Source organism: Oncorhynchus clarkii, chromosome 13 (genome assembly GCF_045791955.1).
Source record: "Oncorhynchus clarkii lewisi isolate Uvic-CL-2024 chromosome 13, UVic_Ocla_1.0, whole genome shotgun sequence".
Lineage (NCBI taxonomy): Eukaryota > Metazoa > Chordata > Actinopteri > Salmoniformes > Salmonidae > Oncorhynchus > Oncorhynchus clarkii.
Window position 1 is genome coordinate 58,475,701 of NC_092159.1, and position 26,309 is coordinate 58,502,009.

Genomic DNA, 26,309 nt, shown 5'->3' on the forward strand with positions numbered 1-26,309 from the left:
TTATATGACACAATATTTCACGCATTATTATCAATAATTATTATTATGCCCATATTGGAGTTGTTCGTCATGCTGAATTTTTACGGTGGTATAATGGCTCCTCCTGCTGACAGATCTATGTGCCTTCTCGTGTTGACTGTATTTGATTACAGAGTGCCCTCCTCTGGAATACACTGGAAATTTACAATTATTACTACATTCCACATGAAGAAAGTGGTCAAAATCACAGGATGGAATAAACTTTAGTGTAGGGGTCATTGAAAATGGTAGAGGTCCATTAATGTTTATGTGACAGTTCAAGGCTATGTTAGATACAAAAGTTCACATTTTTAATTGAGGGCATCTCTTATTTGAGATTGCATGTGCACAATAAGTGATTAATATTCTTATATAAAAAACATTTAATTGGTGGGGTATGATACATTTATTGAGAAATTAAAAACAAGAAATACATAATAACATGCCATAATTCATGTTGTTACATAACAGCCAAGCACTGTGTTTTCAATTATATCAATCAATGAAATCCTCTGGATTTCCAGCACGTTACCACAGATAGAACAATGAGCCATATGTTTCACCGGATGTATGAATCTGAGGCATCCGTTTGGCGTTTCCACTCACCACCAAATATGATGATGAGAGGAAGCCCAGTGGCCGGCAGTGGGACAAGATGGAGCAAGATGGATTTTGGGCGGCTCTGAGCACTTGTTGGCTGCTTTTCCTTCACTTTGCAGTCCAACTCATCCCAAACCATCTCAATTGGGTTGAAGTCAGGTGATTGTGGAGGCCAGGTCATCTGATGAAGCACTCCATCACTCCCCTCCTTGGTCAAATAGCGCTTACACAGCCTGGAGGTATGTTGGGTCATTGTTCTGTTGAAAAACAAATGATAGTCCCACTAAGGGCAAACCAGATGGGATGGCGTATCGCTGCAGAATGCTGTGGTATCCATGCTGGTTAGGGGTGAATTCTAAATAAATCACTGACGGTGTCACCAGCAAAGCACCCCCACACCACCACACCTCCTCCTACATGCTTCACGGTGGGAACCACACATGCGGAGATCATCATTTCACCTACGCTGCATCTCACAAATACACAGCGGTTGGAAACAAAAATCTCAAAATCAGACCAAAGGACAAATTTCCACCAGTCTAATGTCCATTGCTTGTGTTTCTTGGCCCAATTAAGTCTCTTCTTATTATTGGTGTCCTTTAGTGGTGGTTTCTTTGCAGCAATTCGACCATGAAGGCCTGATTCACGCAGTCTCCTCTGAACAGTTGACGTTGAGATGTGTCTGTTACTTGAACTCTGAAGCATTTATTTGGGCTGTAATTTCTGAGGCTGGTAACTCTAAAGAACGTATCCTCTGCAGCAGAGGTAACTCTGGGTCTTCCTTTCCTGTGGCGGTCCTCAGTTTCATCATAGCGCTTGAAGGTTTTTGTGACTGCACAAGTTGTTGAAATTTTACGGATTGACTGATCTTCATGTCTGTTGTTTCTCTTTGCTAATTTGAGCTGTTCTTGCCATAATATAGACTTACCAAATATGGCTATCTTCTGTATACAATCCCTATCTACCATTCCAGTGTTTAATTGCTATATTGTAATTACTTCGCCACCATGGCCTATTTATTTCCTTAATTTACCTCATTTGCACTCACTGTATATAGACTTTTTGTTTTATTTTGTTCTACTGTATTATTGACTGTATGTTTTGTTTATTCCATGTGTAACTCTGTGTTGTTGTATGTGTCGAATTGCTACGCTTTATCTTGGCCAGGTCGCATTTGCAAATGAGAACTTGTTCTCAACTAGCCTACCTGGTTAAATAAAGGTGTTCTCAACTAGCCTACCTGGTTAAATAAAAATTAAAGCCTACCTGGTAAACAACACAACTTATTGGTTAAATAAAGGTGTTCTGAACTAGCCTACCTGGTTAAATAAAGGTAAATAAAATAAATTAAAATCTTATCACAACACAACTGATTGGCTTAAGAAGGAAATCAATTCCACAAATGAACTTTTAAGAAGACCAGGACATCATGAAGCTGGTTGAGAGAATGCCAGGAGTGTGCAAAGCTGTCATCAAGGCAAAGGGTTGTTACTTTGAAGAATCTCAAATATAAAATATATTTTGATTTGTTTAACACTTTTTTGGTTACTACATGATTCCATGTGTGTTATTTCATAGTTTTGATGTCTTCATTATCATTCTACAATGTAGAAAATAGTAAAAATAAATAAAAACCCTTGAATGAGTAGGTGTGTCCAAACTTTTGACTGGTACTGTATATACTAGGCGGTGTCAAAGGAAGGCCCAAAAATGTGTCAAAGACCTCCAGTCACCCAAGTCATAGACTGTTCTCTTTACTACCGCACGGCAAGCGGTACCGGAGCACCAAGTTTAGGTCCAAAAGGCTCCTTAACAGCTTCTACCCCCAAGCCATAAGACTGCTGAACAAATGGTCACCTAGACTATTTACATTGACCCCCCCAACACACACACACACACACACACACACACACACACACACACACACACACACACACACACACACACACACACACACACACACACACACACACACACTGCGGCTACTTGCTGTTTATTATCTATGCATAGTCACTACCCCTACCTACATGTACAAATTAACTTGACTAACCTGTGTCCCCACATTGACTCGGTACCGGAACCCCCTGTATAGGGCCTCGTTATTGTTATTTTATTGGGTTACTTTTTTTAGTAAATATTTTCCTAAATCTATTTATTAAACTGCATTGTTGGTTATGGGCTTGTAAGTAAGCATTTCACGGTAAGGTCTACACATGATGTATTCGGCGCATGTGACAAATACAATTTGATTTGATTTGCTAACCTGCATTTTCATTGGCTTCACAAATCTGTCAGTCATGCTTGCCCACACCCTCTCAGAATGCAGCATGGGGGAAAGAATGTAACACAATTAAGGAACTGTAGCCAGGCAGAGTGTCTTTATCGCCAAACAGTCGTCGTTTTCGGATGATTGAACTTAAGGTGAGTGTTACTAATGATATTTAAGAATGATCAGTCTATCGATCTGTTTTTATAAGGACTAAACATCTGACGGATATTGTGAGGAGGTTGGGGGGTAGCTAGCTAACCACATTGCAGCATCGAGACGCCACGTTAGTCGTTAGCAAAGTTGCTAACCAGAAAGCTAGCAGTAAACAGTTAGCTTGCTGATGTTACGTGGTTATTTTTGTTAGCTAGCTAGCTACCCATTCAGTGTCAGTTTTCAGTTGTTACAAATAGATACATGTAACGAATAACGTTAACTATTATCCTTCATCTAAAGCCTGTTTGTTTATCGGCTAGCGTAGTAACTAAAGTTACGTGTTTCCAACTCGGATGCTAGCTAACGTTTGCCTCTCCGTGACCCACAGTACTCCGCGTGGAGACATTTTGACCAGACCAGGTTCGACTAGCGACGATAGACGGGCTAATTACATTGCCTTGGTCACGTTGGCTAGCTAAATAGCAAGTTAGATACACAGATAAGTACATACTGAACGAGGCCCCATAACAATTAAATAAAAATGTCACAGAAATTGCAATGTATTTGGCTCGCTTTGCAGATTAGTTAACGCTTGATGGCTAAGCTAGCTAGAATGTCTAGTATCTAACCTGGCTTGCTAGCTACTGACTTACTATGTAACGTTAGTAGTTACTGCAGCCAATATGGCTGGCTAGTTAACTTGCTCTGTCTGTAAAATCTTTGCTAGCGACTTCGTCGCCGTGTCTTATTTAGCGAACTAACAATCTACAAACACATGTTAACTTTGCAGTAGATGGCCGGAAGCTAGTGAACTATGGTATTGTTGTACTTAAGGGGCAGAGCGCGAGCTAGTAAACAGTATATTACCGGAATAGCTAGGTTAACTTGCTAGCTACACTTCACAATCCCGTGCATAGTTTTTTTTGTAAACACTGCTCAAGTCTCAGTCAGGGAAGTTGGCTAGTTTCCCGACAGTAGTTCAGTGTTTGAAAATGTCCATGTCCAGCAATGGGACTCGCTGGGTTTATAGCCGATGTTAAGACTTCAGATTCAGCGTCTTCCATGCTGAACCTCCTAGTCGAAACATATGGACGATTTCGATCAGAAGCCGGTTTGTAATACTAACATTTAGCTATTTGTGGCAAGTAGCTAATGCTGGGCATACACCACACGACTAATACAATCGTAACAATTTGGATGTGCTCACATTTACATGTCTCCTTGTCCCAAATCTTTAATTCCATCAATCTTCAACCCCAGGACTGTGGTGCTCACATTACACAATGATTCCTTAGTTGATCCCCCTGCGTTTCTATTGTGGTAGGAAAAATGCCGACACGCTAACGTTGAGCTGCTTTATTAGTGTTGAGATAATGTGTACATTATTATGTGCAGAAACATCCCAAAAGACATGGGTGCACAGAATATGGATAATAATAAATTAGATTTTTTTGTTTTTGTCATGGTAGGACGCAATGTAATATTGGTGGAGTTTGTTTTGCATGGCCCGGTGCCCCGGGTGAGTGGAGATTTTACTTAAAGACCCTTGGAATCTTCTTAAATGGGCGAACTTTGCTAAGCTGGAGCACCTGACCATGTAAAATGAACCCGTCCATTGAAATGGCATCCACCAATCAGTTTTCCATCACCTTGGTCCACACGGTGCGGGTTGTTGTTGTGTTCCTCTTCGCCATCATTGTTTTGGTCTCACATGCTGAGTGCTCATTGGGCATGGACTGCTGCCAATAGCCAATCGCATCATAGTACTTACTGCTCATACTACAAGATGGCAAAATGGCGTGGTGTATGTTCGGCATAACCAGTCTCGTTGTTGTGGGTTATTGCCGTGCATACACTACACGATCTTTGACACATTTTTGCCATCCCAGACACATTTTTATGTTCGAGATGAAATCCTATGAACTTGGGCAAGGATCAGGTCATTGGGACTCGTGTAGTTTGAGCGGGTCAAGGACACACTGATTTTGGCTGTTCCGTTCTCCAGAACCCCGGTGGGATGTCCTGATTTAATATTCGGGCACAATTTAGTTGTATCTTGTAGTATGAGGATGGATACGATGCGATTGGGCACAGCATGTGAGACCCAAACAATGACGGCAAAGATGAAACCAACAGCTACCACAGCCACAAATTTAAAATGGTCTGTATTGTAAAAAAGATTCTGAATACAACGTGTTTTTTGGTCTTAAGAATAGTAGTAGTAGGGTTTAATATCAGATGTTAAGATGAGAAATGGGCAGGATTTACCCATAATTATGACAGATTGGTAGAGCTGTGGAGAGAATGCAGCTGCTTAAATGTTACATTTTCACCTTCAAATCCCAACCATTTGAGGGTCTGTATTTTGCCCCTCAGTCTCTTTTTCTGATGTTGTTTTGCTAGGGTTGCAAAGGGTTGGAAACTTTCCGGTGAATTTGGGGAGTTTTGTGTAAATTCATCAAAAAGTTAGCTTATAACAGCAAACCTTTTTTGTGGGATACATGTAAGGAAATTCTAGTCTCTTGACATATTTTGGTTAAACTATGCCCAATCCAATGGAATTGCAACCCTCTGCATTGCGTTCTTCCATCACATGTACAGCTGATTCTGAAGATCTTGCACACTAATGAGATGCTATTGAACCCACACTACTACACTATCTGAGCCAAGGACTACATGCTTTCTGTTAAGTTTTGATTACAATACTGGGTGGGGTGAATATATTTTATGACATACATCATTTTAAAAAACTAGTAAATTGTAGCCTACAGCAAAGTGTTTAAATAATTTCTAACTTATGAATAATTTCTGCTTGTTAGTTTTAACTTGCTTGAGTCTACTGAGTGTTAATTCACCTGTTTCAATACATGTTTCATTTTAAAACATTTATCTTACAAAGGAGTTTAATCTAAATGCTTAAATAGTTATCTGTACATGGAATTGTATTTGTTTTTTAAATTCCTTTTTCTAATCTTTACAAGAAAATGCCATGGGCGCACTATCTGATGTGTGGAGGCATTTCACTGCAGCTAATGTAGAAGGAAAAGCGGTGCACATTTGCAAATACTGTGCCAAATCATATGTAAAGAATGCAACAAAGATGCAGAATCATCTGGCCAAGTGCATTAAGTTCCCTCAGCGCTCACAATAAGCAACCTCTGACAAAAGTCTCTCTACTTCTATTTGAGGTGAAAATGATGAATCAGACACCTTATCAATAGCAACAGCTCATGGGCCTCCTGGAATCAGAAGTTTTTTTTTACTCATTGGAGGAACTTAGTCAGAGAAATGCTGCTGCATGTCTTGCTCGAGCTGTGCATGCAACTAGTTCACCTCTGATGCTCACAGGCAATGTGTCTTGGAAGAGATTAATGAATGTTCTTCGCCCAGCATACACCCCTCCAACCAGACTACTTATCTACTCATTTGCTGGATGCAGAGTTCAACAGAGTTCAAGTGAAGGTCAAGCAAATCATAGAGAAAGCAGACTGTAATGTAATCATCTCTGATTGGTAGTCAAATGTTCGTGGGCAAGGAATAATTAACTACATCTCCACTCCTCAACCAGTATTCTACAAGAGCACAGATACACGGGACAACAGACACACCGGTCTCTACATTGCAGATGAGCTGAAGTCAGTCATCAATGACCTTGGACCACAGAAGGTATTTTCACTGTTGACAGACAATGAAGGCTGCTTGGTCTAAAGTGGAGGACTCCTACCCTCACATCACACCCTTTGGCTGTGCTGCTCATGAATTGAATCTGCTCCTCAAGGACATCATGGCACTGAAAACAATGGATACACTCTACAAGAGATCCAAGGAAATGGTTAGGTATGTGAAGGGTCATCAAGTTATATCAGCAATCTACCTCACCAAGCAAAGTGAGAAGAATAAGAGCACCACATTGAAGCTGCCCAGCAACACCCGTTGGTTGGGGTGGTGGTGTCATTATGTTTGACAGTCTCCCCAAGAAATAGCCATATCAGTCTGCCGATTATGGATAGCCCCGTCAAGAGGATCATCCTGGATTATGTATTTTGGGAGAGAGTTGTTAAGTAGCCTGAAACCTATAGCAGTAGCCATTGCACGGATTGAGGGAGACAATGCCATCCTGTCTGATGTTCACTCTGCTTGCAGATGTAAGAGAATAAATCCGTACTGCCCTGCCCACTTCACTGTCGCTCCAAGCAGAGGAAACTGCACTTCTGAAATACATCAAAAAGCGTGAAGACTTCTGCCTGAAGCCCATACATGGAGCAGTGTACATGTTTGACCCCAAGTATGCTTGCAAGAGCATCCTGTCTGGTGCAGAGATCAACAAGACCTATGGTGTCATCGCTACTGTCTCGCCACCGTGGCCTGGATGAGGGCAAGGTTCTTGGCAGTCTGGCCAAGTACACTTCCAAGCAAGTGCTTTGGGATGGAGATGCAAAATGGTAGTTGTGCCAGGTTATCTTATCAGCCACCAGGTGGAAGGGACTTTGTGGATCTGAGGCTCTTTCCCCTGTTGCCTCCATCATCCTCCAAATCCTACCAATATCAGCTGCCTCAGAGCGCAACTGGTCCTTGTCTGGGAACACACACACAAAGCACGCAACATGATGACCAATACAGGGGTTGAAAAATTTGTGGCCATCTGGGCAAATGTGAGACTTGAGCCTGACAGTGAGCCGTCCTCAACAGGGTTGGAAAGTGAAGGTGAGGCCTGAGAGTTTGATGTTCAAGAGGTGGACATTGAGGAGGTCCAGGGAGAAGACATGGAAGCCTGAGAGGAAGACAACCAAAGCTTTAGTTTCTAGACTATCATTTTATATGTATGTATTTAGAATTTTTTTCTGGGAGATGCGATGGATCATTGGCGATCATTCAATATTCCCTTTTTTTTTTCAGTGAAATCATTCCATGTGAAGAGTCAACTCATTTAAAGTTCAATTCATAACTAAATTGTTTTTAAAATGTTCTATTGGGAGGATTTAATAATTTACAATTGTCTGTCTACTTATAAGGTGTATGTTTGTCTCCATGTGATATGGTAAATATATCCAAAGGGGAAGTATCCAATTCAAAAAAACATATTTAAATTAATATTAGTTTGCATATATTTCTGTAAATTCCCACAAAGTTTCCACCTCTGAATATTCCCCAAAATGTGCAACCGATATTTTGCTAATAATAATGTGCACACTTATAAAGGCAGTAGTTTGCTGTTTGCATGTCGGCATTTTTTTGTTTGCAAACCATAATGGAAAAATAGTTTTTATTTTATCTGATTGCCACCACAACTTTATTAATTCACTTAATCGATCTTACACCTCTCTGAAAGATGATCTATTGCCTCTGCAAACGGACTCTGTGTGAATATGGATCATGGGATGCTCATGTCTCCACCCTACCAACGGGAGTCGTTGACCCAAAGGCAGGTGACAAGCTTGGGTCCAAAATATTCCCATAGAAATGCCTTGGGCGTATTATGGCGAAAGTGAGACCTCTCACTTCACCTCTTCCTCTCTGATATGGCCTGGGGCTGCCCCCCCCCCCCCCCCCCGCCACATGAATGATGTCATTACTGGTTAAAGAGCGAGCACACACTTTTATAAAATAAGTTACTTATATGCAGATGTTGTTTATCACTACAATAAAATGAGTCCCAATTGGAAGGGAAGGGAATATTGTTTGCCATCTGAAGCCCCATGAAATCAGCCAAAACAAGCTCAACTCAATGCATTCTCTTACTCCTATTCAATATGCATTCCCCTGCATTGTGAATAGGCTACATCTTGATTTTACCAGTTTATCAATATATTTACCATTGAAATAAATGAAGTCATAGTCAAATTGATTGTATACTTGATTTAATTAAAGCATGCATGGATGTCTCTGAAAAATGTTGATGTGAAAAAGTTCAAATGTGTTTATTGCCCTCAGGATGCCTAGTGATTGAACAGCCAAGTAGCTGAGTTTCTGTCTGGAAGTGCCATTCTGTGACTTAGGCTAATACGCCTTTTGTTGCCGTGGTATCATTTTGGTATTGACTATTGTGATACTAATCCTGGTATCAGTATCTAAGTAAAAAGCCTAAAGTTTTCTTGATTGTGATGTCATTAAAACCGTATGTAGTGTCATGGGTCCACAGTGTCTCTGACAGTGGTATAACATTCTGTGTGGTAGCCTCACCTATATGGTCTAATGGTTGGGTAGAACAGCACCCCTATAGAAACGGTTTGGTGAATAAACTGAAAATCCCTGTAGGTGGTCCACCCATTTACATCTCACTGTGGGCTGTGTGATTGTTAATTCTATCAGTAGCAGCACATGAAGGTTAGTCTGCCCTTGTGCGTGTGATGCTGCATGTGCAGCCCCCCTGCTCTCCTCCCTCAGCTACGTCACTGCCAGATCTAATGATGAGTCAGGCTCCCTCCCTTTTCTCCGTCAAGTGTGGGTTTGAACAGAACACTGCTCTGTGACTGGTCCATCCTGTGTCTGTGTGCTGTTGACCAAGAGCTGTTCCCTCTCCCCGGTGTGTTTCAACCCCTCAATGGCAGCATGCTAGTGCATCACTAACATATAGCGCTATAGTTTGCTGGTCGTACATCAAGTTGACGCAAGGTTTGTGTAGCAGTCCTTTGTTTATCTTTTGAGTTAATGGAATGTAGCCTATTCAATCATTCTCATGCTGACTATTCCAGCTAGCCAATTTGGAGTAGACTTAAAAAACATGTATTTATTTATATTAATCTTTATTTCACTAGGCAAGTCAGAACAAATTATTATTTACAATTACGGCCTACTGGGGAACAGTGGGTTAACTGCCTTGCTCAGGAGTAGAACGGCAGAATATTATTAAATTTTTTACCCTGTCAGCTCGAGGATTCAATCCAGCAACCTTTCGGTTACTGGCCCAACGCTCTAACCACTAGGCTACCTGCTGACCTAGTCTTGCCTATACAGTGGGGCAAAAAAGTATTTAGTCAGCCACCAATTGTGCAAGTTCTCCCACTTAAAAATATGAGAGGCCTGTAATTTTCATCACAGGTACACTTCAACTATGACAGACAAAATTAGAGAAAAAAAAATCCAGAAAATCACATTGTAGGATTTTTTATGAATTTATTTGCAAGTTATGGTGGAAAATAAGTATTTGGTCACCTACAAACAAGCAAGATTTCTGGCTCTCACAGACCTGTAATTTCTTCTTAAGGAGGCTCCTCTGTCCTCCACTCGTTACCCGTATTAATGGCACCTGTTTGAACTTGTCAGTATAAAAGACACCTGTCCACAACCTCAAACAGTCACACTCCAAACTCCACTATGGCCAAGACCAAAGAGCTGTCAAAGGACACCAGAAGCACCAGGCTGGGAAGACTGGATCTGCAATAGGTAAGCAGCTTGGTTTGAAGAAATCAACTGTGGTAGCAATTATTAGGAAATGGAAGACATACAAGACCACTGATAATCTCCCTCGATCTGGGGCTCCACGCAAGATCTCACCCCGTGGGGTCAAAATGATCACAAGAACAGTGAGCAAAAATCCCAGAACCACACGGGGGGGACCTGGTTAATGACCTGCAGAGAGCTGGGACCAAAGTAACAAAGCCTACCAACACACTACGCCGCCAGGGACTCAAATCCTGCAGTGCCAGACGTGTCCCCCTGCTTAAGCCAGTACATGTCCAGGCCCGTCTGAAGTTTGCTAGAGAGCATTTGGATGATCCAGAAGAAGATTGGGAGAATGTCATATGGTCAGATGAAACCAAAATATAACTTTTTGGTAAAAACTCAACTCGTCGTATTTGGAGGACAAAGAATGCTGAGTTGCATCCAAAGAACACCATACCTACTGTGAAGCATGGGGGTGGAAACATCATGCTTTGGGGCTGTTTTTCTGCAAAGGGACCAGGACGACTGATCCGCGTAAAGGAAAGAATGAATGGGGCCATGTATCGTGAGATGGGCCAAAATACCAGCAACAATGTGTGAAAATCTTGTGAAGACTTACAGAAAACGTTTGACCTCTGTCATTGCCAACAAAGGGTATATAACAAAGTATTGAGATAAGTATTTGGTCAATAACAAAAGTTTATTTTCCACCATAATTTGCAAATAAATTCATAAAAAATCCTACAATGTGATTTTCTGGATTTTTTTTCTCTAATTTTGTCTCATAGTTGAAGTGTACCTATGATTACAGGCCTCATCTTTTTAAGTGGGAGAACTTGCACTATTGGTGGCTGACTAAATACTTTTCTGCCCCACTGTATGACAGTAGGTATAGATATGAGATATGCCATAGACTTCTTTTATCCAAAGCAACTTAGCCATCCGTGTGTAGATTTTTCTCCTGGGAGTCGACCCCACTATCCTGGCGTTTTTAAGAGCCATGCATTACCAACTGAGCTACAGAGGACCAGTATCTAGCCTATTTCACTACTCAGTCCCATATTAAGTACAGAAGTGATGTGCAGTATAGCCTGTCTTTTACAACCAATTCTGTAGCTCTTCTTAGAGCATAACCAACCTGGCCTGTATTCAGAAACATCTGACTAAGAGTGCTGATCTAGGATCAGCTTCCATCTGTCTATGTATTCATATTCACTAGAATATCTGAAAGGCAAACTTATTTGAGATCAACACTCCTTCTCTAACGCTTTATGAAATTGGGCCCTGAGGTGAAAAAAGAATCAACGGTTACAACTGAATGAATAAAACATATAGAACACAGATTGCACTTGGAATAACTGAAGGCATTCTGAGGACATGTAACAAACAGCATGACTGTTACCACACCAGTCTTTCCTTTGTTGTGACAGTGGACTGTTGGGTGGTTGCTGGTTGGTATGGCGATGTCTTGATTGATGTAGGAATAGACCAAACATGAGTATATGACCTGGTAGACAGCAGTTGTGCTTGTGTCGAGTCTCTCCCCGCTACACACACATGCACGAGCATGAACACACACATGATGCCCGCCTCCACTATCTTGCATAACAACCGAGACGGCTGCCAAATCCCAGCCTGACTCCTCAGATACTCAGTCCTCTTGCCATAATATGCTGCTGCTCACATAATATGCCACTCTCTGGCCGAAAAGCACTAGTTCCATGCTTACAGCCCGGGTTGCCAGTTTACAGTCCGGGTTTACATTCTGGTTGCCAGTTTACAGTCCGGGTTTACAGTCTGGGTTGCCAGTTTACAGTCTGGGTTTACAGTCTGGGTTGCCAGTTTAGGAATCACTGACAGGAAATAGACATTCACTGCTACAGTAGCCTCTCTCTCTGAGGGAACGATGACACTGCAGTGCTGTACTGTGGACTGGCTCTTGTGGATGTGCTACACAAGGTTGAGACCAATTGCTGCTCAGTAAGATTTCCCAGGTGTATTATTGTTATGGTATCATGACTTTTATTCCTAGGCATGCTGAAAAACATCAATATACACTGTGGAATTTAGTGTTTGTTCCTATGTGATTTAATTGACTAGTCTCAAACTGGCCTTATTGTGTGTAATTGTTCTGATTTTGTTTTATCTATACTGTAGGCTTGTGTGGATTATGTCTTCATACGTTTTTCTGTGTTCTTCTTGTCAGTACCATTTCACCAGGTCAAATTCCTTGGTACATGTAAGCAAAGGTGATTCCTGAATCCCACCCTCTGTCTCATCCACAGTGATGCTCAAACGATGCCTATAGTGGACAAGCTCAAGGAGGCCCTGAAGCCCGGCCGGAAGGACTCCTCGGCGGGTGACGATAGTGACCTCAATAAGCTGCTGGCCTCCTCGGCCAAGAAGGTCCTGCTGCAGAAGATTGAGTTTGAGCCGGCCAGCAAAGGCTTCTCCTATCAGCTGGACAGTCTCAAGACCAAATATGTGATCCTCAACCCCCGCGGCAGTGAGGGGGCCACGTCGGGTCAGAGGGCCAGCACAGAGCCCGCTCAGATCAAGAGGCAAGGTAAGGCCGTTGACTGAGAAATGTACCCTCTCTGAGCCATTCAAGAGGTTTGTTAAATCTAGTTTTCACTGCCACAGAATTAACACACGTCGCTATTCTTAATCACCCCCACTGTCTTAACCTTTTTGGTGGTATTGAAGAACAGCTCAATTCACCATGAGTGTTTCTCTCTACTGGGTTTTTGGCGACGTGATCGAGTTTGGCTGAATTGTTGAGTTTGTCTGCTGAACTATTCTCAATGGCTTTTCTGAATTATCCATGCAATTTCTGTAATTAATCTCACTCCTCCATCCACCAGTTTCAGACAACCAGTGTGGGGGCCAGAGTGATGGGATCCCCGCCCCGCAGAAGATGCTCTTCCCTGGGAACAGACTCTCCATGCGCTGGGAGCGTGTCTACCGGGTGGGAGCCGGCCTCCACAACCTGGGCAACACCTGCTTCCTTAACTCCACTGTGCAGTGTCTCACCTACACACCGCCCCTGGCAAACTATCTCCTCTCCAAGGAGCACAGTCGTGCCTGTGAGTAGTTCAGTTGACCTCTGGTTACATACCTTTTTGAATGGCACAATATAGGCGTTGTAGTGCAAAAACATTAAATGGGTCAATACAAATCTTTTGCTTCTAGTTTTTGAGACTAAACAGGTCCCCTAAATGGACAAACATATTGTCTAGAAATGACCCCAAAGGTTGGATGGGAAGGGGCACATGTCCAACAGCTCTACTCCCATGAGTAAAAGGGGATGACTAGTCAGTTGTACAACTGAATGCATTCAACTGAAATGTTTCTAAAAGCATATTGTTTGCTTAAAAACAATGGGTTTGTGTGCATTCACAATATAAGAAATTGATTCATATTATGTCATAAGCCAAACAGCCAACATCTGACACACACAATAAGCAACGAACATATGTTTAAGAAAACTGTTGTGCTGGAAGTCAAATGACTTCCTCAGTTTGTTGGTGTAATGACGGTAACTTGACTTGGCCAGTCTGTTGGGGTAATGACGGTGACTTGGCCAGTCTGTTGGGGGTAATGACGGTGACTTGGCCAGTCTGGTGGGGGTAATGACGGTGACATGGCCAGTCTGGTGGGGGTAATGATGGTGACTTGACCAGTCTGGTGGGGGTAATGACGGTGACTTGGCCAGTCTGGTGGGGGTAATGACGGTGACTTGGCCAGTCTGGTGGGGGTAATGACGGTGACCTGGCCAGTCTGGTGGGGGTAATGACGGTGACTTGGCCAGTCTGGTGGGGGTAATGACGGTGACTTCACCTCATTATTCTATTCCTGTGCATTTCAGGTCACCAGTCGGGTTTCTGTATGATTTGTATAATGCAGAACCACATCATCCAAGCCTTTGCCAACACAGGAAATGCCATCAAGCCTGTCTCCTTCATCCGAGACCTAAAAAGTAAGTAGTGTGCTTCTTGTTTAGCTGTTTCCATCTTGAGTTGGCGTTGGTTTTTCAGAGTTGTAGTGGAAGCTTGTTTCTAGCAGCATTGCAGTTTTTGTTGTCCTGCAAGGTACATGATATTGATTGGCTGTTATATTCTTGATTTCAGTTTAGTTTCAGAAACACTAACCAGGTTTCCATCCGTCCCTTTTGAGATTAAAGTACGTGGGGGGGGGGCAAATGTCCCAACGGGCCAGATGGAAACAGCAAATGTCACTAAACAAAATACGCTAGACACGGTGGGGATGGTTTTATGTCTAAGATGAATTATGTGAGTAATGGAAATGCTTTTATGTGCCAATATTGCTATAATAACATCATATTGGAGTCACATGATGACATGTTGTGTAGTCTTCCCACTACGACTCAGGAAACCGTAGTTTACTACAGATGAAATAAGTGATGAACTTCACAGGGTGGTGAAAGTACAAGGTGTTGAACTTGATCCTCCTTTCCAACAAATATCCAGGGTCTTTTTCTGGTCATGATCGATGCTTGACTGCCGTTAGACAATTTAAAAATGATCTCTCTCTAGTCATAATAATCATAATGTAGGCTATACCCTCACTGTATCTATGACTGTGAGCTGTTGTCTAGTGCTCATGTGCCAAGACCAGAGTGGGCTCACTTCAGTATGTGTATATGTATCTTTAGTGACAATTGTCAGTAGAGTGAAATATGCGATGGAAACCCATTTAACTCGTATTTATTTGGTACAGTTGAAGTTGGAAGTTTACATACACTTAGGTTGGAGTCATTAACTCCTTTTTCAACCACTCCACAAATTTCTTGTTAACAAACTATAGTTTTAGCTAGTCTGTTAGGACATCTACTTTGCATGACACAAGTCATTTTTCCAACAATTGTTTACAGACAGATTATTTAACTTATAATTCAAAGTATCACAATTCCAGTGTGTTAGAAGTTTACATACACTAAGTTGACTGTGATTTAAACAGCTTGGAGAATTCCAGAAAATTATGTCATGGCTTTAGAAGCTTCTGATAGGCTAATTGACATCATTTGAGTCAATTGGAGGTGTACCTGTGGATGTATTTCAAGGCCTACCTTCAAACGTAATGCCTCTTTGCTTGACATCATGGGAAAATCAAAAGAAATCAGCCAAGACTTCAGAAAAATATATTGATTCATCTTTGGGAGCAGTTTCCAAATGCCTGAAGGTACCACATTCATCTGTACAAACAATAGTACGCAAGTATGAACACCATGGGACCACGCAGCTGTCATACCGCTAAGGAAGGAGAGGCGTTCTGTCTCCTAGTGATGAACGTATTTTGGTGAGAAAGGTGCGAATCAATCCCAGAACAACAGCAAAGGACCTTGTGTAGATGCTGGAGGAAACGGGTACAAAAATATCTATATCCACAGTAAATCAAGTCCTATATCAACATAACCTGAAAGGCCGCTCAGCAAGGAAGAAGCCACTGCTCCAAAACCGCCATTAAAAAAGCCAGACTACGGTTTGCAACCGCACATGGGGACAAAGATTGTACTTTTTGGAGAAATGTCCTCTGGTCTGATGACACAAGAATATAACTGTTTGGCCATAATGACCATCGTTGGAGGAAAAAGGGGGATGCTTGCAAGCTGAACACCATCCCAACCGTGAAACACGGGGGTGGCAGCATCATGCTGTGGGGGTGCTTTGCTGCAGGAGGGTCTGGTGCACTTCACAAAATAGATGGCATCATGAGGCAGGAAAATTGTGCATAAAATAAAGCAACATCTCAAGACATCAGTTAAAGCTTGACCGCAAATGGGTCTTCCAAATGGACAATGACCCCAAGTATACTTACAAAGTTGTGGCAAAATGGCTTAAGGACAACAAAGTCAAGGTATTGGAGTGACCATCACAAAGCCCTGACCTCAATCCTATAGAAAATTTGTGGGCAGAACTGAAAAAGCATGTGCGAGCAAGGAGGCTTACAAACCTGACTCAGTTACTGTCAGTTGAATTTTGGCCCATTCCTCCTAACTTATTGTGGGAAGGCTAGCTTGTGGAAGGCTACCCAAAACGTTAGACTAAAGTTAAACAATTTAAAGGCAATGCTACCAAATACTAATTGATTGTATGTAAACTTCTGACCCACTGGGAATGTGATGAAAGAAATGAAGGCTGAAATATATCATTCTCACCTATTTTTTTTTTTAACATTTCACATTCTTAAAATAGAGTGGTGATCCTAACTGACTGAAGACATTTAATCCTAGTAAAAAATTCCCTGTCAGGAATTGTGAAACACCTTAGCCAAATACATTTAAACTCAGTTTATGTAAACTTCTCCTTTAACTGTCTGTGGAAATGTTGCACTACGTCACCACGCACAGCCTTTTATCCACAACAAGTACATTTGATGGAAACATCTTTGGTGATGTAGTGCAGCATTTTGTTTATATGCAGATTTTTATTGTTGCGTAAGAATCTCACTAGTTGGATGGAAACCTAGCTAATGAAATGAGAACCAAAGAAATCTGATTTAGTATTATGTACTGCGTGTTTTTCACTTGTTATTTACCCATACATCGATTATAATATATAATCGTCCCGTAGATGGTGCATTGTGCCAGAGAACACCCTGGAGACTCGGTAGCAGTATGCATAAGGTGATGATATAACGCTGGTTGGAAGTGTCACTGTGACTGCAGTGCCTTAGTGAGGCTGTGACTGTTATATATAGAGGGGAGGAGGGATGGTACAAACACCACACTGTTATATAGAGAGGGGAGGAGGGATGGTACAAACACCACACTGTTATATAGAGAGGGGAGGGATGGTACAACCACCACACTGTTATATAGAGAGGGGGGGGATGGTACAACCACCACACTGTTATATAGAGAGGGGAGGGATGGTACAACCACCACACTGTTATATAGAGAGGGGAGGGATGGTACAACCACCACACTGTTATATAGAGAGAGGGGAGGGATGGTACAACCACCACACTGTTATATAGAGAGAGGGGAGGGATGGTACAACCACCACACTGTTATATAGAGAGGGGAGGAGGGATGGTACAACCACCACACTGTTATATATAGAGGGGAGGAGGGATGGTACAACCACCACACTGTTATATATAGAGGGGAGGGATGGTACAACCACCATACTGTTATATAGAGAGAGGGGAGGGATGGTACAACCACCACACTGTTATATAGAGAGGGGAGGAGGGATGGTACAACCACCACACTGTTATATATAGAGGGGAGGGATGGTACAACCACCATACTGTTATATAGAGAGAGGGGAGGGATGGTACAACCACCACACTGTTATATAGAGAGAGGGGAGGAGGGATGGTACAACCACCACACTGTTATGTAGAGAGAGGGAGGGATGGTACAACCACCACACTGTTATATAGAGGGGGAAGGGATCGTGAGTTCAGCCTGATCTGAAGCCACACATGCTCGGATCACTGCTAATGTCAGTAATATAATCTAAGTTTGGCACAGGAAATGACTGATCTTCTTTATTGGTTTAAGTTTGCGGAGACTTGGAGTGTGTTCTTCCGGCACCTTACTGTGGATACCTTATGGTGTGTTCAGTAGTAGAGTCCTCTAGTGAAGGGCTATTCCGCTCCTGGAAGGCAAAAACACTTCCGGGTTTTGTTCCTACCTTGTGTATCATTTCTGAATTCCTCCCATATTAGGAGAGGATGAAAACTAGAAGTGTTTTGGCCCCCTTGGAGTGACATTGAACAGCCCTGCGATGGGCCTGTGTCAGAGAGGCGTTGTCCCCAGGGATCACCTTTCTGTTCTCTTGGTACTGTCCGCGTCTTCTTACGTCCTGAATTTTTCCTTCCCAATTGCTGCAATACCCTCTCCCCCCATCCGGTGCTCTCTCTCTACGATGCCCTCTCTGTCTCCTTGTGACTGCAGGCTAGGAGTAGCAGGGTAGCAGCATTAGCACAAACCCACAGAAATGCTTACAATTTATCAACAGTCTGCTCTGCTGAGATGGTTGATTTTCCTTTAGCTTCCTCTGTCTCCTGGCTATAAGATTTCAGACGTTCTCTCCCTCGCCTCTTTCGCTCCCTCTCACCAGTCAGCCTCTTGCTCTCCTCACACCCACCATTTCCTCCTTTTCACTCTTGTTTGTGGTGTCTCCTTCCCCCTCTATCTGTTAAGAGGAGACTGTAGACTGGTTCTCCCTCCTGTTAAAGGAAAAAACACTCATTCCTTTAATATACAGTGTTAAATAACACTGAGAACAATTCTTTGAACAAATGTTTCATTTTGGCGTTTATAAGAAGGTTGATAGCAACATGGAAAGTCCTTTTGGATATCTATTGCAGTTGAATACAAAATCCGCGATTCTCTCTATGGGCTAGCTAGCTAGCAAACAAACGTAGCTACACACAATAATACCAACGACAATATCAGCATGTCACGTAGCTAGTTAGCTGTAAAATCGCCTTAAACTCCATTATCCATTTAACCTGCACATCAATGTGCCTCAGAGTGGAGTCTGACATTTGCAACGACGTATATACTTTTAAGGAGATGGGAAATGTTGCTGAAGCATGTCAAGCACGGTGCATTCTGGGCTATTCTGGGACAAGCTGCGTTCTCCAAGGAGTGAAGGGGAGTCTATAGGGCGCAACCCAACATTAGCACAAATTTGTCAACAAGAACTACATTGCAAATCTTTTCCTAGACGTAAGATTAACTTGCTATTTGTAATATTGTATAGCTTTTGAATCATGGCGTTATGTAGTTTGGAGGAAAAAAGGCACGTTTCTCGACATTTACACTGACTTTGAGAAGGGATTGCGTGACGATTAGCTTAGCAACCACGTGACGCAGCATGACATCGTGAACATGTCTGCTGGGTGGGGTTTTATATATATATATATTCCGTCTTTCATTGGATTCCTATCTCCTTTGTATAATATCTCTGACGCCGGCACCATGCACTCTGGACTAAAGAGGCAGACTATTATGACGTGCGCTAGATCCTACATGAAATGACACATTTCTCCAGGTAGGAATATCACAAAAATATGATTAATGGCTCATTCCAGAGAAGACATCCTCTTGAGTTACGACATTGGCCAGTATTGAAATCTGACATGTTTGATCATCTTGAAGTCCTATTCCTAATAACTTCCAGTGTAGTGAGAGCTACTTCATCACAGTGCTACATCATACAGGCTGGATTTCTGCCTGCTTAAATTCCAATAACGCAGATACACATGAAATGACCAGGGGAATTGATAGAACATCACTCAGAGATGCACGAAAACAATAGAACATTCAAAATGGATGAACCTTCCCTTTTAAGAGGACACTAGCAGGTTGTGGAGTGTGTTTAGGTCTCTGTTTCTCCCTCCATTTAAAATGGATGAACCTTTCCTTTAAGAGGAGACTATCAGGTTGTGGAGTGTGTTTAGGTCTCTGTTTCTCCCTCCATTTAAAATGATGATACCCATTTGAATGGCTTAATGCCTCAGAGTGGTCTCATGCTGTATGCCTGCTGATAATGGACAGGTCATTTCCCCCACTGAGGACAGTAATGTATTTTCACCTCACAGCCCATTAGTTACAAACAACGTCCAACCCACATCGGAGACAAAAACACAGGAAGAAGGTTGGGTTGGGCATGCTGGGTTTGTGTGCTCTAGATAGTTTCCCATTAAGCCATAAGGGATGGAGTTGAGGCTTTTGCTATTAATCTAACAAGGTGTTTCTTTTTTGCTCTTGCAGAAATTGCCAGGCACTTTCGGTTCGGTAGCCAGGAAGACGCCCATGAATTCTTACGCTACACCATCGATGCCATGCAGAAAGCCTGTCTGAACAGCTACCCCAAGTAAGTTTGTCAAGTCATCGAGTGAAGGACATTAATTATACCTCAATGAAATGTGGATTGAATTGAATGTGGGTGTTCAGAAAGCCTCAATCTGTCATTTTTGGATGATTCTTTGTCTTTTTTTAATATATTTCTCTCTCTGGGTCGTAGGTTAGACCGGACGACACAGGCCACCACATTGGTCCACCAGATATTTGGCGGTTACCTCAGGTCGCGAGGTACAGCTTTCAGTCTACTGTATTGCACAGTTGGTCAATTCCATTTCAATTCAGGAACTACACTGAAATTCCAATTCTCTTGGAACTGTAATTTGTACTTTCTGATCTGACTGGAATTCAAAATGAATTGATCCCAACCCTGCTACGTCGATAAACTACTTTTTAAGGCATATTGACAAATTGCCTTAGTGGATTAATTCTATATTTTTCTCTTTCAGTTAAGTGTTCCATTTGCAAAAGTGTGTCAGACACTTACGACCCTTACTTGGACATTGCTGTGGAGATTCGAGTAAGTCTCTTGTTTACTTTAAAAGTATCTTCCTCCTGTCCTTGAATACTCACAAGCACAGATCTAATCAATCAATCACATTTATCCAGATACCCAGCCTAAAACCCCAAAGAGCAAGCAATGCAGATGTAGAAGCACATTGGCTAGGAAAAAGTCCCTAGGCAGAAACCTAGGAAGAATGGTACTTATAAATTCTTGTCAGATCGGTGGTCCTATTGATTTATCCCTCGGCCAGAATAAAGAGTTAATTGATGTGTGTTTGCTGTCCCAAAGTCATCAGCTGAATTCCTTTTTGGTTTCATGCCTGTGTTGAGTGGTCTTCCGTCTGTCCTTTTCAGCAAGCAGCAAATATCGTCCGAGCCCTGGAGCTCTTTGTCAAGCCCGACGTGTTGAGTGGAGAGAACGCCTACATGTGTGCCAAGTAAGTTCTGAGTAATGATGATGTAACTTCTAACACACTGATATTGTAGACGTACACAAGGCCCACATTAGTGTTATAGACGTTTTATAAACAACACACTTACACTTTATCAGGTGTAAGAAGAAAGTTCCGGCAACAAAGCGATTCACAGTCCACCGAACGTCCAATGTTCTGACCCTGTCTCTCAAGAGGTTTGCCAACTTCAGTGGAGGAAAAATCACCAAGGTAAACCTCTCGCAAAAATAGTCATTACTCTGTTTAAAAATGCTGTTTCAGCGCAACAGTTCTCACCCTAACTGGGTCGTAGTCCGTAGGGCACCATTGCAAAACACTTTGCAATTATTATATATATTTTTTTGAAAAATTCAGGAAGTTCCTCCCCATTTAAAAAAAAATAAATAAAAATTTGCTCCCTACTGAACATGCCCCTGATGCTTATCTCGCCTGTGTTTTTGTTAGGACGTTGGCTACCCAGAGTTCCTGAACATCCGCCCCTACATGTCTCAGAGCACAGGGGACCCGGTCATGTATGGCCTCTATGCTGTCCTGGTGCATTCTGGGTACAGCTGTCATGCTGGCCACTACTACTGCTATGTCAAGGTAAGGACATTGATGGTAGGCCTGAGACGGAACATTTGAGAAGGATTTTCACTGTCACTGTTCTATCAGAACGGTATGTTTGTTGTCCTGTTAATCTGTGTTTAGTCTCTACTGTGGCATGTCCCTTCACTTTATTTCGAAAAGCCCATTCATATTTCTGTTGTCTTCACAGGCCAGCAACGGGCAATGGTACCAGATGAATGACTCCATGGTCCATTCCAGTAACATCAAAGTAGTCCTGAATCAGCAAGCCTACGTTCTATTCTACCTGAGGTAAGACGTTAACAATATAGTTACCAGACCCGGGTCCAATACAGATGTCTGACAAGTTCAAATGCCTTTTACATTGAGACCTTATATAGTTATCAGACCCGGGTCCAATACAATGTCTGACAAGTTCAAATGCCTTTTACATTGAGACCTTATATAGTTACCAGACCCGGGTCCAATACAGATGTCTGACAAGTTCAAATGCCTTTTACATTGAGACCTTATATAGTTATCAGACCCGGGTCCAATACAGATGTCTGACAAGTTCAAATGCCTTTTACATTGAGACCTTATATAGTTACCAGACCCGGGTCCAATACAGATGTCTGACAAGTTCAAATGCCTTTTACATTGAGACCTTTTTCAAGTGAGCCCTGGAAGTGTTTATCTTAAGAGTTTACTCTGTTATGTTTTACATGACATTTGAGTCATTTAGCAGATGCTCTTATCTAGAGCAACTTACAGTAGCTGGTCCCCCGTGGGAATCAAACCAACAACCCTGGTGTTGCAAGCGCCATGATCTACCAACTGTTAGAACTGTTCCGTTCTACACGACAAGCTAGATCAAGTATCTATTGCTGGTCTGATGGTTACTAGCGACTGATTGCAGTAGTAGCTAGGAACCATACACATTGACCATATCTGCTCTTTGCCCATTAGGATCCCAGAGACCAAGAAGAACGTGGATGGCCAGATCACCAAGCAGGGAATGGGGAAGAACGTAGCGACGTCAGAGCAGTTCAGGAAGACCAACCTCAACAGACCCCTGTCCTCTCCGCAGGTCACCAAGGTATGGGACAGGCTGGCAGAACGGTCCGTCATCAGAATGTTTGAAAGCAATACGGTATGAATAGACTTGCTGCCTTCGATGTGATACTTTTATTGTCCATTTGCATGGAAATCAATACAATACAGAACGGTTCAAATAAGGACATATTAACTATACTGTCCTTACACAATGTAATATACCACTGTTCAGTAGCCTGATGGCTGATGAGATGAAGCTGGCCTTACACTATAATTAAGTGTTAAGGCTTGGGGGCGTGTGAGGCTTGGGCGTGTGTATATGGCTAATATACCACGGCTAAGGGCTGTTCTTATGCACGACGCATCGTGGAGTGCCTGGACACAGCCCTTAGCCGTGGTATATTGGCCATATACCACAAACCCGAGGTGCCTTATTGCTATTATAAACTGGTTACCAATGTAATTAGAGCAGTAAAAAAATACACGTTTTTTTATACCTGTGGTATACTGTCCGATATACCACAGCTGTCAGCCAATCAGCATTCAGGGCTCGTACCACCCAGTTAATAATATACATTATACCACTGTTCAGTAGCCTGATGGCTGATAAGATGTAATATACATTATACCACTGTTCAGTAGCCTGATGGCTGATAAGATGTAATATACATTATACCACTGTTCAGTAGCTTGATGTTTATTTTTTTTATTTTATTTTACCTTTATTTAACCAGGCAAGTCAGTTAAGAACAAATTCTTATTTTCAATGACGGCCTGGGAACAGTGGGTTAACTGCCTGTTCAGGGGCAGAACGACAGATTTGTACCTTGTCAGCTCGGGGGTTTGAACTCGCAACCTTCCGGTTACTAGTCCAACGCTCTAACCACTAGGCTACCCTGCCGCCCCAAGCATGGTAAATAAGCATTTCACTAAGGTCTATACCTGTTTTGTTTGGTGTAGGTGACAAATAAAATGTGATTTGATGGCTGATGAGATGAAGCTGGCTCTACCTCTTTGTTCTGAACCTAGGGACTTTGTATCGCCTCCTGGATGTCTTGTATGGGGTGTTGTCTCAAGGCTTGGTCACTGAAACATGTCTCTTTCATTGCAGAAACTGGACCCTTTTCAGCTGCGTAAGATTCAGTCCGTAGAGGGCGGCCTGGGCATACCTGTGTCTAGGAACGGCGCCAACATCTCCCAGCAGCCCAACAAGATGTCCAACGGGACGTCGTCCTCCTCCCACGCACCCACCAGGATACCCAGTGGACCCATGCTGATCGAGGAGCCCTTCAAGAAGCTGAAGAAGCCCTGTCCTCCTCAGCAGCCCCAGGCGCGCAGCAGCACCCCCGCCCCCTCCAACGGTGTGGCCGGCAGGTCGGACGGCGGAGACCGGAGGCACGGGAACCAAGGGGCCAGGGGCCTGGCCGCATCTACCTCACTCAAGTCCCTGTCAGACTCCTCCTCGGCAGACACCTCCGACTCAAAGGTACAGCACTAGTTCTAATATATTATGAATTTTATTGGATGGGCAGTCTGTCTACTATAACTGCACAAATGTACCCTTATATAATTGCAGTCACATACAGGATGAAAATGTGCATATCTCAAACATACACGTTGTCTTATTTACATGCGCTTCCCTCACTCCCTCACAGAATGTAATATATCCCATTTATTCTTTAGCCCAGTCATGTTAACGTTATACTGGATTTACCATACAGATGGTCAGTTTGTCTGTGTGTCATTGGTTTCTGGTCACGTTATTCATCAGAACCAAATGCTTGCTATTGTCGTCCAGGATTCCATGGGTACCAAAAGTGCGCCGGTTGGTGGGACGTCCACCCCCCCTAGGAATGTCTCGAACGGCATGGCCTCCCCTGCCAAGAGTGTGGAGCGCGTGGGCACGGAGGAGCAGAAGACAGTCAAGCTAAAACCCCTGGCCCTCAACAACATCACATCTTCACCCACCGGCACCACGTCTCCCCCACCCGCCAAGAAATTGGCCCTGTCGGCCAAGAAGGTGAGACTAGAGGCACCGTGAATGGCTCAGTAGCCGCTTACTTGCTGACCAGACTGCACGCGTGCAAGTTGATTTTATACACCGACACCTGATGCGATCAGGACATGCAGGTTGAAATAGCTAAACAAACTCTAAACCAATTATATTAATTTGGGGACTGTTCGAAAAGCATTCAACTTGTATGGCAATTTAGCTATCTTGCTATTGCTAGCTAATTTGTCCTGGGATATAAATATTGGGTTGTTATTTTACCTGAAATGCACAAGGTCCTCTACTCCAACAATAATCCACCGATAAAACGGTAGACCAAATTAATTTCTAGTCATCTTTCCTTCAGGCTTCTTTTTGTTCTTTGGACTTTATATTGCGGTTGGTAACCAACTTTAAGCTGCATTACCACAACCAACTGGAGTGTGGACCTCAGTTAATCTTTCAGTCACCCATGTGGGTATATGCTCCTAAAAACCAATGAGGAGATGGTAGAGGCAGGACTTGAAGCGCGTTGAGCGTCACAATTACAACCAATTTCTATTTTAGCGCCTGGCTACACAGACGCTCGCGAGCAGTGTGGGTGCAATGATTGAATGCATGTGTACATTTATGCAACGCTCACACATGACACGTCCAGTCTGGTCAGCATGTTAGCCACTACAGCGCTGTCTGGGCAAGCCAGTACTGACAACTGCGAGAGAGGTTTGTGTCCGATTTTAAAACAAAGACACTGTCTCTGATTTGTAAACGTCTTGTGGATAAATTTGCCAGTCTCCGATTGATGGTGGGTCTTTGTCGCAGGTGTAACAGTATGTTGCGTCTGTTTTTAAAGCTCTGGTGCAAGTAAGCACTGGCTCACACAGATGGCGCGACACTGGATAATAGGCCAAATCATAGTTTAGTAGTCTTTATAGTTAGGGCCCTGTCTTTTGGTTAATCATGTCACGTAGTTCAACTTTAAAAAAAGATATATATATTTTTTAAAGCTGTTTCATCAAACTGTATCCGTTTCTTTTTATGTCATATGGTCCAGCACCATCCTCAGACAATTGTCTACATTTTTGGTCTAATTCTAAGTTCTGGAAAATGCTTAAAATAAAGGTCAAAATCCAGGTCATGTGACATGGTCAACCAAAACACATGGCCCTATTTATAGTCTATCAGCCATACAGCTACTTTCCCTGGGCTTTGCCTTGGAAGCATGTAGTGTCTTTTTTGCCTGCTGCCTTCCTTCCCTTCACCTCTATCCCTAGCACTTAAAAATAAGGTGTTTTCGTTATTATCCTATCAAAATGATTATGACAATTGGATCTATTGTAGTCTACTGTAAAGCTAGTACACGGTGTTCCTATTCTCCTATCAAACCAACTAGTCTACTGTCAGACGAGGGCTGGGCGATATGAATAAAATATCATACATTTTACAGTATTTTATGAATAATTGTTTTTAAATAATAGATCTAAATATGCTTTG

General features: G+C 42.6%; 1 protein-coding gene across 1 annotated transcript in view; it reads left to right on the forward strand.

Annotated features, from left to right (window-relative positions):
* The first annotated feature begins 2,926 nt into the window (after positions 1-2,926).
* LOC139423606 (ubiquitin carboxyl-terminal hydrolase 36-like) overlaps positions 2,927-26,309 on the forward strand; it is a 41,370-nt gene continuing 17,987 nt past the window's right edge. The window contains exons 1-14 of the mRNA XM_071175192.1: positions 2,927-3,039; positions 12,709-12,989; positions 13,288-13,509; positions 14,292-14,402; positions 20,178-20,280; positions 20,431-20,498; positions 20,717-20,787; positions 21,126-21,208; positions 21,322-21,433; positions 21,668-21,808; positions 21,981-22,081; positions 22,739-22,868; positions 23,937-24,311; positions 24,624-24,845. Coding sequence (XP_071031293.1) covers positions 12,722-12,989; positions 13,288-13,509; positions 14,292-14,402; positions 20,178-20,280; positions 20,431-20,498; positions 20,717-20,787; positions 21,126-21,208; positions 21,322-21,433; positions 21,668-21,808; positions 21,981-22,081; positions 22,739-22,868; positions 23,937-24,311; positions 24,624-24,845 — 2,007 coding nt within the window. The 5' untranslated portion in view covers positions 2,927-3,039; positions 12,709-12,721. The remainder of the gene's footprint in view (positions 3,040-12,708; positions 12,990-13,287; positions 13,510-14,291; positions 14,403-20,177; positions 20,281-20,430; positions 20,499-20,716; positions 20,788-21,125; positions 21,209-21,321; positions 21,434-21,667; positions 21,809-21,980; positions 22,082-22,738; positions 22,869-23,936; positions 24,312-24,623; positions 24,846-26,309) is intronic.